The sequence below is a fragment of the Rhizophagus irregularis genome, chromosome 20 (genome assembly GCF_026210795.1).
Source record: "Rhizophagus irregularis chromosome 20, complete sequence".
NCBI lineage: Eukaryota > Fungi > Glomeromycota > Glomeromycetes > Glomerales > Glomeraceae > Rhizophagus > Rhizophagus irregularis.
This window is the reverse complement of record NC_089448.1, coordinates 3,533,703-3,548,923: the sequence shown is the minus strand read 5'-3', so window position 1 is coordinate 3,548,923 and position 15,221 is coordinate 3,533,703. Positions and strand designations below refer to the sequence as shown.

General features: G+C 25.9%; 3 protein-coding genes across 3 annotated transcripts; all 3 read left to right on the top strand.

Annotated features, from left to right (window-relative positions):
* Positions 1-1,486: 1,486 nt before the first annotated feature.
* On the top strand, positions 1,487-1,924 carry OCT59_013373 (uncharacterized protein; the record flags this gene model as incomplete). The annotated part of the gene is made up of 1 exon (XM_066140761.1): positions 1,487-1,924. One exon carries the CDS (start codon positions 1,487-1,489, stop codon positions 1,922-1,924), a length of 438 nt encoding a protein of 145 aa, XP_066001611.1.
* A 5,133-nt stretch (positions 1,925-7,057) lies between these two features.
* OCT59_013372 (uncharacterized protein) lies at positions 7,058-7,729 on the top strand. The gene has a single exon (XM_025310410.2). It carries the CDS (start codon positions 7,105-7,107, stop codon positions 7,534-7,536), a length of 432 nt encoding a protein of 143 aa, XP_025182732.1. The 5' UTR covers positions 7,058-7,104; the 3' UTR covers positions 7,537-7,729.
* A 3,783-nt stretch (positions 7,730-11,512) lies between these two features.
* Positions 11,513-11,983, top strand: OCT59_013371 (uncharacterized protein; the record flags this gene model as incomplete). Its single annotated transcript, XM_025330204.2, has 1 exon — positions 11,513-11,983. The coding sequence occupies one exon, from the start codon at positions 11,513-11,515 to the stop codon at positions 11,981-11,983; it is 471 nt and encodes a 156-aa protein (XP_025182731.2).
* Between the last annotated feature and the right edge of the window lie 3,238 nt (positions 11,984-15,221).

The following is a 15,221-nucleotide window of genomic DNA, read 5'->3' as shown; positions in this document are numbered from 1 at the left end:
TTTCCAATTTGATTGATTAATATGGATTATCTATACATGTTTGTATGACGGACCAAATAATACAATTATTTGTAATATTTTTTTTGCAAATAATACAATTACTTCGTAATATTATTTTTGCAAATAATTGTGTAAAAAATATAAATATCATAAATTTTTTCCATTGAATTATTTTCATTGAATTATTTTCCTTTGAAATATTTTCAAAAATTTTTTCCTTCGAAAATATCGTCAAAAATTTTTGGTACTTTTTGCAATTATCCCGGGGAGTCTACGTTTGCTATATATGATCTCGACTAGCTACACGCGAGCTATTTCTTGACCAGCTACTTCGCTTACCCAATCAACAGATTCGACTATAATATGATTATTTGTAATATTTTGTAAAAAATATATTATTTATATAAATATAATTAAAAATTTTATCCCCATGGAATCTTCTCATTTACTGAACTAGATAATCGTATCTAACAATGTGTTATGGAGATGGTCCGTTTGTATGGAAAGGTTTAAAGATGATGGCCCGTTACAACTATGCGAAAGTCCCCATATGGGCTATACCGAGAATACGTTACCATAGTATGGATGAAGGATGAGTTGAGTATTGAGGCGTCATGGTTACAGGAAGTATACCAAGAAAGTATTTTATGCATGTTGTATATTTTACTCTGAATAGATTATTGAACTATCCATTGGTTTCCCCTAACGTTCATTCAAGACTAAACTGTATTGACAGAATGGATGTGACCTAACTTACTTTTTTAGGTTTTTAGGATTATCGTTAACTGCAATGGAATAATGGATGACTTGAGTACAGACGGTCAAGCGCCAAAATTAACACGTGATGGATATTAAATTGTTAATATTAAATTAAACAATGAATACAATGAAATTGTTAATATTAATATATTAACAAAATACTCATATCAATATGCTATATATAGAATAAGATGAAAGAACCATTCTTATAGAATCAAAATGCCTTCTATTATAAGAGAAGATACTATCAAGGCGCTTTCATGTATGTTTATAGACCAAATAAAGAAAATCATAGAAAAAAAATTTTCATTCATCTATTTCTATATTACTTTCATATTTTTGATTTTTCATTGTACGAAAATAAACAATAAAAATTCTTAAAACCTCAATAGTGAAATAATTGATTGTAAAAATTTCTTCTATACACGAAATGATTGATTAATTCCCTTTCATAGTAAAATATCAAACAATGTTATTTCTTTTTTAAAAATACTCTTTATAGAGAATTTTAGAATCAAAAATGGAAATTTTGACAAAGGTGTTACGTCACTGTTACGTCACTTATGAGTTTATTTATTTAACACTTGGCAGAATTATATCCTATAAAAGAGTCAAATTTTATCAAGCCCTAAAAAAAAAAACTGAAATCAAATTTACAACTGAAATAAATCTGTAAAGTATATCGGTTTAGAATATAAAATATACAAATTCAAAACTTCGTTCAAAAATGGAACCTAACAATTTTGATAACATCAATAATGGTTATTATAATTTACAACCGCCAACTGCGCAAAATATGCAAAATATTCAAAATATTAACGTAAATACTATTCCCAATTACAACAATGATTCTATGTCGTACAACAATACCTTTTCATTACAACACGCAAATATGAACATGTTTTCCAATAAGAACAATTCACAACTCTATCCTATGTCGTATGCACCTCCGCAGAACGTTGGTCATTTTGGCCAACAAATTTCACCAAATTATATAGGAAATGCATCCGGAAATTCATTTGGAAATATCTCTCTTCCCTTTGTCTCCCAAAGGGAATTTGAGATACCAGGATTTAAAATTAAAATCATCATTGAACCTATTTTGCCTATTTCTCATCAACAAGATCAACATTTGACTAATAATAATAATAATAATCCATTTTAATATAAACATTTTGAATTTATAATTAAACTAATTATTATAAATAGTTTTAACTTTAAATTTTGTTTTTTCTATCTTTGTATATAATCTCAAATTTATAATATGTACTATATTTAGAATAAAACATACATAATTGTTGTAATTACTTACGATTTGAATAAAGATAAATTTAATCCTATTTAGTCATATTTTATGTAAGCGAAATTTATCCAGAAATTGAAAAATTCAAGTTTAGCGAAAAATTTTCGCAGGTTTAATAATACATCTAATTGTGACGACTAGAGAAACGGAACCTGGTATTATGTCCGAAGTGGCGCTAAGGAATTTTGGACGTTATCATCAAGCGTCGACCAATAAAGATCTGTAAACTATTGGACCAATACACGTGCAGCAGATCAATAAATCAATTAATTAATATCAAACAATTACTAAATATTATTTTCACAAAGTTAAAACTCTCGATGACGAATTAGATACACTAGTAAAACTTAGAACAGGTATCCTTGATTTTATTTACGTTAATCATAATTTATTAATTCATTATTATCAAATGGAAAAATGATTATAATGATGATTAAAACGTTAGAAAATGGCTTAAACCACTTTTCTAATTTTAGTAATATATATTGAACCGGCTAGCGCGTCGTTCAAGATATATTTTCTTTTTTTCTGCCATAACAGCAGGGTCTTTTTTCCGTTCTCGGTTTTCTTGTTCGATTTTCCTGTCTTTCATTTTTCAGACGGGTAACTTTCAAGTATTGTCTGCTGCGGTGGTTTTTCCTGCGTTTGTTGGCCGCCTTCTGCTCAATATAAATGATTTTATTTTATTTTATTTTAGAAGTGCGGTTATTCTAGTCAAACTATTATCTCAATATAACTGATAAGGTTTATGAGAAAATTTTATCGATAAATTTATTAAGATCACGCGACCCGAAATCAAGCGAAAAAAAAAATAATAAATTTACAAATCATTAACCATCAAATGAATTTTCTTAAAAAAAATTAATATCATTCTAATAAATTATTATAATTTTTACTTGTTATGAACATCTTGGTTTACTACTTTACTTCTTACATTTCATTATAAAATTACAGTAATTTAATTATTGGTTCCCAAAGTAATATACAAACATTGAAAAAAAAAGATATTAATAAAAATTCTCATTTCATTAAGTAATACTTCATAATAATTTTTGGATATACTGTATGTAACTTGCCAATTAATTATAACTATTAGCTTGCAAAGTTTCGCAAGTTTAAATTTTAAAATTTAAATATTTGTAGCTCATCATATCATAATTTTTTATCAGCTGATTAAATACATCAGCTGATCAAATGGTTTATTTTAACTTAATGGTCTGAGTTTAGTTTTTATCCTTTAATTTATTGATTAATATAAAAAATATATATATATATTTTGTTTGGGTACGGACCATTTTGCAAAAGGACATTACGCCGAAAAATAGGGCCAACATATTATGAATAAATAGTTCAGGCCAGAGATTATTTTTCGACGAAATGGCTTTCAGCGAAATATCGTGATAAATTGAGTTCAATAATGTATAATTTTTGCGCAACTTAAAATTAGTTTATTGAAATAAATTTTTTTTATTTTTTTTTAGTAATAAACTTGAAAATGAAATATTTATCATTTAATGTGTTTATTGTATTTATACCTACCGAAATATTGTACATGATGGATTATTTAGCATTGACATATGATGTAAATAAAATGCATGTATCGGACTCTCCTCTTCATTTACCATCCTAATGTAAACGTTCATTTTATTTGATTAAATTTTAGTTTAAATTTGACACCTGCCGATAACGACTGTTGGTTGCAGCGAGTAACCAATCTTACGATGGCATAAAATGGTTTAATCCACAAATATGAGAAAAAAAAAGAAAAGTAAGGTTAATAATTCTCTTTTGAGTATTATATGGTTTAATTTTTGCATAAATTCGAATAAATTTTAATACTGATTATTTATTTTTTTTTTCTAAAGTTTGCAAAATCTTCTCTTTAACTTCATCCAAAGTAATTTTTATCAGAACATAATTAGTATGTCAAGCTAACTTTTCACTAAAATAATTAGTTAAATTTCCCATTTTTAGAATTATTTGAATTTCCTTCAGATTTTCTTAACTTTGGCTTGTCCATCAATAATAAGTAAATAGTAAATATTAAAAGTGGGAAGTTAAAGGAAAAAAGTTCAAATTTCTACCAAACTAATATTATTTTTCCAAGACTCAAGATCACGCTTTAATCGATCACATGTTATGTATTTGATTGGGTGAATATCACGTGATTGAAGATCACTCATGAATTCTCAATTCGCGCTTTTTTTCTTTCCACCAGAGTGAAGTTATCTTTATGGTGACTTATTTTACAGATTTATATTTGTATTACTTTTGATTCTGTCATGTAGCATCTATGTAATTGTTACTGAAACTTTTTTTATTCAATGATTGAGCATGAAAATAGCATGATTGGCTTGATCAAAGTATATTTTTTAATAAAGGAATTGAGACAAAAAATTATTTTCTTGTTTTGATGGACTAAATTACGCTACAAATCTGCTTCTTACAAATCAGGTGTGTCGATATATCTCAATCAATAAAATCTTATTTTGTTATTCGTACATCTATGGTGAAAAATTTTAACTTTAAAAAATATTGGAATAAAAAAAAAATTTTAAATGTGTAATTAGTAATTGATTACTTTAGAAGAAGTTGACCAATAAATGGCACGATTCCCTATAAAATGTAAAAAAAATTAAAACCAGTAACGACTTTAAATTTTAATATTTACATGTATCGAAAATCAAACCTGTGTGGGACGAGTTCTTGTGACACCGGATTATCATGAATCGTATGTAATTTGTAGTCTACATAACTATATGCAGAAACGGTATTAATTCTATTTATAACTCCTAGGATAAATTTCCAGAAGAAGTTAGTATTTTTGGACCGTTTGTCAATTTTCTAAATTTGATAGTTTCATCGAGAAAAAAAGAAAAAAAAATCTTTTATAAATCATATTGTTTAACGTTGTTTGATTTTACCATTCAAATTTTTTTTTCATCTTTATTCCCTTTTTTTAGTTTTATTCAAAATTACTTTGTGTACTTTCCAAAATTGTATTGATTTGTATGATCATTCATTGATTACCTCAAAAAGATTTTTAAATGAAGGCGTTTTTCACTATTTCTTTTCATTTCATTACCAAAAGGGTTCATTTTGAAAGAGAACATCCAGACCTGTCTATAACTCCAATTTTGGAAAGCCAAAAATCGATGATAATAGATAGGTGTGATTATTATATAGTCAACTCCATATATAAACATATAATAAAATTATAGTGTGTTGTGACACAAAAAGAAAATCTCATACTGTTTAGCGTTATTCTAGTTGGTTTATTTTCATCATTTTTTATTTACCTTTTTTAGTCTTTTTCAAAGTTACCTTTGTGTACTTTCCAAAATTGTATTGATTTTTATGATCATTCATTGATTACCACAAAAAAATTTTTAAATGAAGGCGTTTTCACTGTTACCCTTCATTTCTATATATTGCCTGTCTATAACTCCAATTTTGGAAAGCCGAGGTGTAAATTATATAGTAAACTCAGTATAGCGGACATCCCTGTTTTATCACAATACTGATGATCATTTGCCGATCATTTATTCATTATATCACATAATATAAATACCGTTGCTAAAAAAATTTACATAATAATATATAAATTTAGTTAAAATATTAAATTTCATTAGAAACTTTTTAGCTTTTATTATTATTTGGTATATATTTATTCATTTTACGAAATTATTCACTAAATATGTTACTAATAAAAAACCTGTATTATGGACCGGATCACTGTTTTATTTTTACTATTAATTTTATATAACATAAAGAATATTTGTGCACATTCTTAAGTTTCGCACTCGCATATTCATCTTCGCACTTCAATTTTTGTCTGATGATCGGCAATAATTAGTGAATTATCATATACGAATAATATATTTATAATGTTATTAAAAATTGTGCTAATAATTACATTATTAAAGTCATATGATAATTTGGTGTTTTTACTTAGATTTCCATTATTTTTTTGTCACATTATTTGTGATTTTGCAATAGTTTTTAAAATCCAGAATTAGTGATCGGCAAATGATCGGTGATATGAGCATGTCCGCCATGCATATTTTAATTTACCTTTTTCCTTTTTTAGTCTTTTCAAAATCAACTTTTATATAATCACACCTATCACATCCTTGACAAAAAAGTTATAAATATCCTCATGATTTTCTCAAAAAAAAAATAAAAAAAAAATATTTTTTCTTCTTTAAAAAAAATATTCAAAATCAACTTTTATATAATCACACCTATCACATCTTAACTGACAAAGAAGTTATAAATATCCTCATGATTTTCTCAGAAAAAAAATAAAAAAAAAATATTTTTTCTTCTTTAAAAAAAATAAAGTTCAAATGAGACAAATTAGACATCTTTACGTTTGTTAAGTTCCGATTTTTTAATTTTTTTATTGAAATATTTTTAACGTTTCGAATGTTTCTATTTACAACGAAACGAATTGAATCCAGAATGTAAGTAAATATTGTCAGTCAATCGTTAGAAAGGATGTTACTATGATAAGACTCGAATTTTGTTGGTAGAATCCTTAGATTATGTATAATATATATATACATGTATACACTATTAATGTAATAATTTATGTTGTTTCATACATGCTTCTTGATGAAGACTTTTATTTATTTTGAAGAGCGAACAAGACAAACACACAACATAAAAAATAATTCTCCCCAATTTCTATATTGCTTTCATTTTTTTTTTCATTGTACATAATTGAAAATGACAATAAAAATACTTTAAAATAATACTGAAATGATTGATTAATTGCCCTTTATAGTAAATATCAAACAATTTTATTTCTTTTTCAAAAATGGTAATTTTGACAAAGGTGCAAGCCATCATGTATAGGTTCATTCATTTAATACTCGATTTATCTTTATAGTAAAACTAGGATAATTTTTTATAAATAAGTGCTAATATTTCGAAGTTTTAAAAAATAAACTGAAATCAAATTTACAAACTAAAATAAAATTGTAAAGTAGTTTTGGTTTTTAAACATAAAATTTACAAATTCATCACTTCGTTCAAAAATGGATCCTAATAATTTTGATAACATCAATAATGGTTATTATAATTTACAACCGCCAACTGCGCAAAATATGCAAAATATTCAAAATATTCAAAATACTAACGTAAATACTATTCCTAATTACAACAATGATTTTATGATGTACAACAATACTTTTTCATTACAACACGCAAATATGAACATGTTTTCTAATAAGAACAATTCACAATTCTACCCTACGTCATATGCACCTCCGCAGAACGTTGGTCATTTTGGCCAACAGATTTCACCAAATTATATAGGAAATACATCCGGAAATTCATTTGGAAATACCTCTCTTCCGTTTGTCACTCAAAGGGAATTTTCCATTCCTGGGTTTAAAATTAAAATCATCATTGAACCTATTTTGCCTATTTCTAATCAACAACATTTGACTAATAATAATCCATTTTAATACAGTATTAATAAACATTTCGAATTTATAATTAAACTAATAAATAGTTTTAACTTTAAATTTTGTTTTTTTTCTATCTTTGTAGTATATAAACTCAAATTTATAATATGTACAATATTTAGAATAAAACATACCCACTTGTAGTAATTACAATTAGAATAAAGATAAATTTAATCCTATTTAGTCATATTTTATGTGAAATTTGTCCAGAAATTAAAAAATTCAAGTTTAGCGAAAAATTTTCGCAGTTTAATAATACATCTAATTGTGACGACTAGAGAAACGGGACCTGGTATTAAGTCCGAAGTGGCGCTAAGGAATTTTGGACAACGACAGACGTCATCATCAAGCGTCGACCAATAAAGATCATATGAACGACACATGACCATAATAATATATCGTAAACTATTGGACCAATACACAATGCAGTAGATCAATAAAACAATTAATTAATATCAAACAATTACTAAATATTTATTATTTTATGTACGTTAATCATAATTTATTAATTCAAATGGAAAAATATAATGATGATTAAAACGTTAGGAAATGGCTTAAATCACCTTTCTAATTTTAGTAATATAATAAAAATCATTCATCCTCTATTTGGACCAATTGTATATGAAATGGATTGATTTATTTCAATAATACTGAAGTTCACCCTCCGGGAAAATTATGCAGTTGCTCGGTGAGTCGACGAGGAGTATGGCTCCAAAGGATCTTTTAAACATCAGGTAACAGTATTTAGTTAATTAATTATAGCGAGTTGATAATTTTTACATTTATGTACAGTATAGTTGGGGACACGATAAATCATCAAATTGCAAAATTTTCGAAAGTAACGTGACTGGCATAATATTTAATTTAATTGGTTGGAAATTTAATTATATGATCAGTACTCATATTTCTTTCTTTCTTTTTTTTAAAAAAGTTAGTAATGCATTTTATTAATTATTTAAACCAAAATGATACATAATTAAATCAAAATACCTAGAACCATTAACGAGAGACCATTAATGACGCTATAACTAACCCTATCTAATCTAAATAACTAATAAACTAATAAAAAATCTAATACTACGGACACCAGACGCCATCTAAATACATCAAAAAAAAATGAAAAAAGGATAATCCCTGAAACCCAAATATGTCTGGATGGAGCCCGGAAAAAAAGGTCCCGACCTATCGTCAGACCTGACGTCGTTCTCTAATCTGTTCTAGTAGACACCCTAACAAAAAATTCCAGTTTAAAGCCAAGCTAGACTACCCTGAAAAAAACCAATAATCTAATCCCCAAACAAAAAACCAAAATATTTACAAAAAAAAAGATGGCTAATACTATATCCTCTCTAAAATGACGTCGACCCTTGTGCTACCTTAAAGTGATTCAAAAATTTTGCGAAATCACATTGTGATCAGTACCCCATAGAACGTAATACTGATATGATCGCCAATTTTGGTACCGGGTTACCTTGAACATGAACTTTTGTTAGACGTTTTCACTAGTTTACCTAAATTAGTCTTTTACAAAGTTATCGTCAATACTTTATATGATCATTCATTGATTACCCAAAATGAACAAATAACAAAGCATTTCAAAATTTTTATTATTCCCCTTAACCTTGTGTTTATACCAAAAACAGTCCCTTTCATATTACTAATTTCTTTCATTAAAAGAGTTTATTTTGAAAGAGTATTAGTATTACTATTTTTTTTATTGAATAATTGATATTTTGTAGACTTTCAATGCATACTAAAATTGGAAGGATATTGCACACTCCATTTAGTCATATTAGAATGATAGTATTCATTTGTTGATTAATTATTCTAGTTGTCTTTCAACCTTTTCTCGTTGCAATAAATGATTAATTTTGATTTATTTGGAAAAATAAAAAAGTGTAAAAAAGTGAATGAATTTATTCATAGTTGTTTGATATTCCTTAATTATTTACTTAGATTTTCCATTTAACTCCTCTATTTATAGTTTGATTGTGGATTTTCCCAAATTCCGTCCATTTATATATATGATCATTCATTACTACCCAAAATAATAGTTTTGTACGACAAGTTTATATGAAAAATTAAATAATTTTTTATAGAATAATCAATATTATTAATGCTTTCAATTAACTAAATATAGAAATTAAGAAAACAAAGATTTTCAAGATGTTTAATCAAAGTAATTGATCACGAGAACTGGTTTGTAAATTTTATATATAGGCGTGATAAGAAGTTAATTTAATTCCACTTTATTATTTTCTTGAAAATATATTTACTTTTAATTTGTAAATTTTAGCTGGAAAAATAAACTCAATCCAAGATGTAAGTAAATTTCTTTTTTTACGACTTATTTTCTTTTCAATTAATCGATAATATTAAATTATCTTCTTTTATTATAGTAAATCGCAGTCGTTTGGAAAAGAAGAAGAAGAATATATACATGGATTAAAAATCAAGTCCAATTAATTGGGGAAAATTAATTAATGATATTCAACAACGGCTCGGTAAATTACGCCCCAAGAATAAGATCAAAAATTTTTGGTACTCAAGATGAAGACGCCACCAAGTAAAGATGGTCTACGGGACCGGACCACGGTCCTGATTATTTGTGGCTTTTGGGGACCGACCATCGGTCCGTCTTATAAATTTTTTTTTATTATTACTCTAGTAAATGTTTCTTGTATTAAACAAAAAAACAATAATATACTTATACTATATACTAAGAAGGTAGTACCTATTGGCTATTTTTTTTTTATATATTTTTAATTTCTTTATTTTAGATTTCTTTATAGTCCCGTTCCTACTACCTAAAAAAAGTGATTAAAAAAATAAATAAGTATTAATAATATTGATCGGTCTTTTGAAGACTGCGGTCCTAAAAAAGACCGTCGGTCTTGTTGATCCATCGGATGATCACGAGGACCGCAAAACCGATGACCATCTTTACCGCCAAGGCAGCCAAGTAAGCCTTAATCATATAATAAATAGTTTAAGAGAATTTGATTTTATAAAAAATACTCTTCAATCAACTATTACTTCTCGCTTTAACCCTAATATAATATCTCGTAATCAAATAACCTCTATTCATTCCTCGAATTATTTCTCAAATTATTCTTCAAATTATAACAAACCAGTAACCACAATGTAATGTAATTATGATGAAAATTTTAATTTCATCTTGCAATAGAGATTTTTTTTGATTGGTTAGTTCATGTAGGTAATGTGATTTGAGAAGTTTCGCAACCATTCATTTCCCAAAATATGAAGTTAGTGTCTTGGTGAATTCGGCGCATGTTTTTTAAGCAGCATGTGATAGTACTACTTAATAATCTTTCATATTTTTGTTCATAAGCATAAAAACAAAATAATTAGTATATCGCGTGATACTGACTGAAATAAAATAATTGAACTCATTCATTCTCAATTTACTTTCATATCTTTTTCTTCATTGTAAATATTTAAAAATGGTAATAAATAAAATGCTTTCAACTTTCAAAGAAAGAAGTGCATTACGAATATAAATGAATTACCTTTTATGTAAAATATCAAATGATTTAATACTGTTTCTTAAATTACTTAATATAGAAGATTATTTTATTTATAATTCAAATAACTAATAAAATGGAAATTTTGACAAAGAACATTACACTTGCCTTCATTCATATATACTCGATTTATCATACTATTGTAATATATTAAATACAGCATATTGAAAGACAAAATCATATACTCGATTTATCCATACTATTGTAATACATTAATACAGCATATTGAAAGACAAAATCAAAGAATCAATGAAAAAATCAATGAATTAAAGAAAAAAATAACGAATTTCAATGAATTATAAAGAAATTAATAAATTTTAGGAAAAAATTTTAATATAAAATAATCAAATTTCTTTCGAAGATTTGAAAATAAAAAAATCGATTAATTTCCAATTCATAAATATAAACAACGTATCGTTTAAAAAAAAAAGATGAACCATAACGTTCCTAATAACATCGACAATTCCGGATTTGTTGGTAATGGTTATCCTAATTTACAACCATTACCAAATATTAATTCTAATGCTACAACGAACTATCCTACGACGTTTACTACTTTTGACTCGCAATTTCCTTCTCCACCGCTCGATTTTCAAACTGAATTTGAAACGCCTGGATTAAAAATTAACATAAATATTACACAATATCAACATCAACAACAAAATTTTCTAAATAATTCGGTCATGTTCCCTAATACAACTGAAGCTTCAGCTTCATTCTCGTATGCGCAGTGCATCGGCAATTTGGCGCAGCAGTTTATATCTTCTCCACAATCTGAAACTTTTAGAACCTTTAGCTTCGAATTTTCTGGGTTCAAGATAAAAATTACTGTTGAGCCTACTTCCAATCCAATGTTTCAACGAGAACAACAATATAATTACCCGCAGCAACAAAATCAATAAAATATTTAAAATAGCTTTTATTTGATATAACAATCCTTATTTTTGATTTTAAAATTGTTTTCTTTATTTTTGCTTAATTTGTATGTACAATGTATATACTATACTGTAAGAATGAAACATACCTAATCGTCGTGAATTAGATAAATTAAATAAAGAAAAGTTTTAAATTATTTTCTTATATTTATATATATATTCTTTTTGAAGCGTTCCTTCAAGAGACGTGAAAGAGTGATTAGTTGTAATTTTATCGATAACTGACTGGATAACAATTAGTAAGACAAGACACCTCTAAATGTGTCACTCCGCGAACTTTTGCCGTTTACAATCACGTGTTAGCGTTAGTATGTAATGTCAAAAAGTCAGCTAGTATTGGCAACATGACATTTTCTATGCGTTTTTACGGTTTGTTTGCTACAAATTTCACAGCAACATAGTATATTGTATTTTAAAATATTTTTATATCTTTATTAAAAAAAGAAAAGCATGTAAGTACTTATTTCTTGAATTTTAATAGGGTTTTATATAGAGATTTCATGGGCATAATTTGAGAAATTTGATAAACTCAGTTGATTAAATAAAATTAATAAGCAGGTATTGTATATTTTTTGTTATAATAACAATTGTTATTACATCTTTTTGTTTCTTTTTTACACAGAAATTTTATGCTAAAATTTAAAATTTTGATATTTTAAACATTTTATATAACAGCCTTTTGATATTAATGATTTTTATTTGTGAAACAGTTAATAATAATTTAGGCTAAGATTAACATGATTAGCGATTAACGAAATTGTGGCGCATGATGATATACGTTTCTTGTGTAACATTTACCTAGTTCATGTTTTTTTCTTTACAACCTTATCTTTTCTATTTTCTAATTTATAAAAAAGAAAGAAAGAAAAAAAGAAAAGCAAAATATTTTTTTCGGGTTCCCTTAACCCCAACTTAGAATGACGTTTCAAATACAAATATTACATTACAACGCTACAATATATAACAACTATACAGCATACACAAAATCGGGTTTATCCGAAGACGTTCCTTACTACTTTAAGAATTTGCATCAGTTTCATTTTAACTCGCTTGCAAAATTTTGCTTTCATCAAATGCAGTTGTTTGCAATACTGATAATATATTATAATGCAAATTATCGGATTATCGCATTTTCTTCTTCGATTAATTTTTTTTCATTCATGTAGTTTTTATTATGAAGTAATATTTAATTTGATGGCTTTCAAGAAGTGTGATACAAGCTGAATTTGGTTATTTAACAAAGTAAGTTATATCCGATTTTGATGATCTATAAGATAATCTATTTACAAGAAGATAATATTTATAGTAACACAGATCAAATTATGTCATAGACTTTTTTGTAGTTTTTTCATTCAAATTTTATCAGATCATAAACACGTTGCTTTTATGGTTTTTTTTATAAAATAAACATAAAACTTGAACATTTTGAAACTAAACAATTTATAGTATAGTGTTATGTCTTTAAATATATTAAATTAGTAATCATTTATGTGTTGTATATATAACATAATTTCATTTACTTATTATATTTTCTTTTTTTTCCTTTTTTTCTCCTATTTTATCTTTTTTAATTATTCTTATTCAATAATTTCAAAGCCTTTATTTAATGTTGTGGCGGTGCTATTAATTGTTTATATTATTATATTTATTATCAAAATATTTTCGTCACTTGTTGTAAATATTAAGATTTTTTTTTTTTGATTGTTATAAAATATCTATTAATGATTGGTTTTATTCTAACTTTATTAAATCATATTGATTTTTTTTTGTCAGCTACAATCATTATAAAGTAGTTTCACTTGTATAGTATTTTTTAAAAAAAATTTTCTTATGAGTAATAGACAAATTAATAACGATTTATTTTTTTTACAATGATGGTAGTTTAATCAAATAAAGGGTTCTGGTTTAAGAGTTTAATATATAAAATCATAGATAAGCTAGATAAATCTCTTACCGTCGTTATATCTATATATCTATATATTATTATTACATGTAATATCACTCTATTATCTTATAAATAAAGTCATTCTTTTATGCAATAAAGAAATATAAAAAAAAACATTTTTTTTTTTGAAAAAGAAAGAAAGGATTTAACGCGCAATTTAGTTTGAATTATAAATTATTTGATTTACTTTATGACAGAAAATATAAAAAGGAAATAAAAAAAAAAGAAGAAAAATTGGAGATAGATATATAATTTTTTTATTAGCCACTATACCGCAATAACTTGTAAGGTAGATAAGATAACGATCATTCAGGGGTAAAGTTACACAATTTTAGTAATCTTTCGGATCTGATGCAGATAGATAATTTTTTTATCGTAAATGATTTAAATGATTTGATAAGATATCACGTATATATTTATCTTACCTAAAGTGATTTTTTCTTAGAAGGGCGACAAGTTTTTTTTTTTCCGGTTATAAATAAAAATTTCCCCATTTAGTAATCTCAATTAATTGCTCAATATTCTTTTTTTCTGAAATATATTTTGTACCTCGTTGTAATTAATTTCATTTATATTATCACTTTATAACTTAGTGTATCGATATAGTTTTTGTGTATAGAATGCGTATCACATAGACAGACAGTAACCATAATATATGTGAGTCATCTTGATCGCTTTAGGATAAGAATATATCGAAACACGTTTTTTTGTTTTGTTTGTTTATCAAATTTTGGACTATTTCTTAAATTAGTAATATTTTTTTGAGGGGCTCTCTTTATTTAAAAGTTTGTTTGCGATCGAAATTTAGGAAAGAAAAGAAAGAGGGCATGAAAGAAAGAAGGTGAGAAAAGAAAGAATATATTACAATAGCCACAAACAATTGAAAATGAACAATAGAGAAAAAAAATTTTTTATTGTGTTTATTGTAAGAACGCAACGCTATTAAGATAATCTTTTCAAACACATTCGATTTTCTTTTTAAAGTCATAGAAAAAAAATTCAAGATCCGAAAAAAATAACGATTAGATTTTTTAGTAAATAAGTTATTATGATAACAGATAACATTGAAATTATGAAAGTGGAATCCAGTTAAAGGAAATTTATTAATGTAGTAAATAGATTATCTTTTTTTTATTACTAAGCATGTATTGTACAAATACTGCTGTGAATTCTTTGTTTTAGTTCCTTTTTTGCTTTAGATTACTATATTTTAAAAATTCATACAATAATAACAATATCAATCACAAAGATATAAATAGT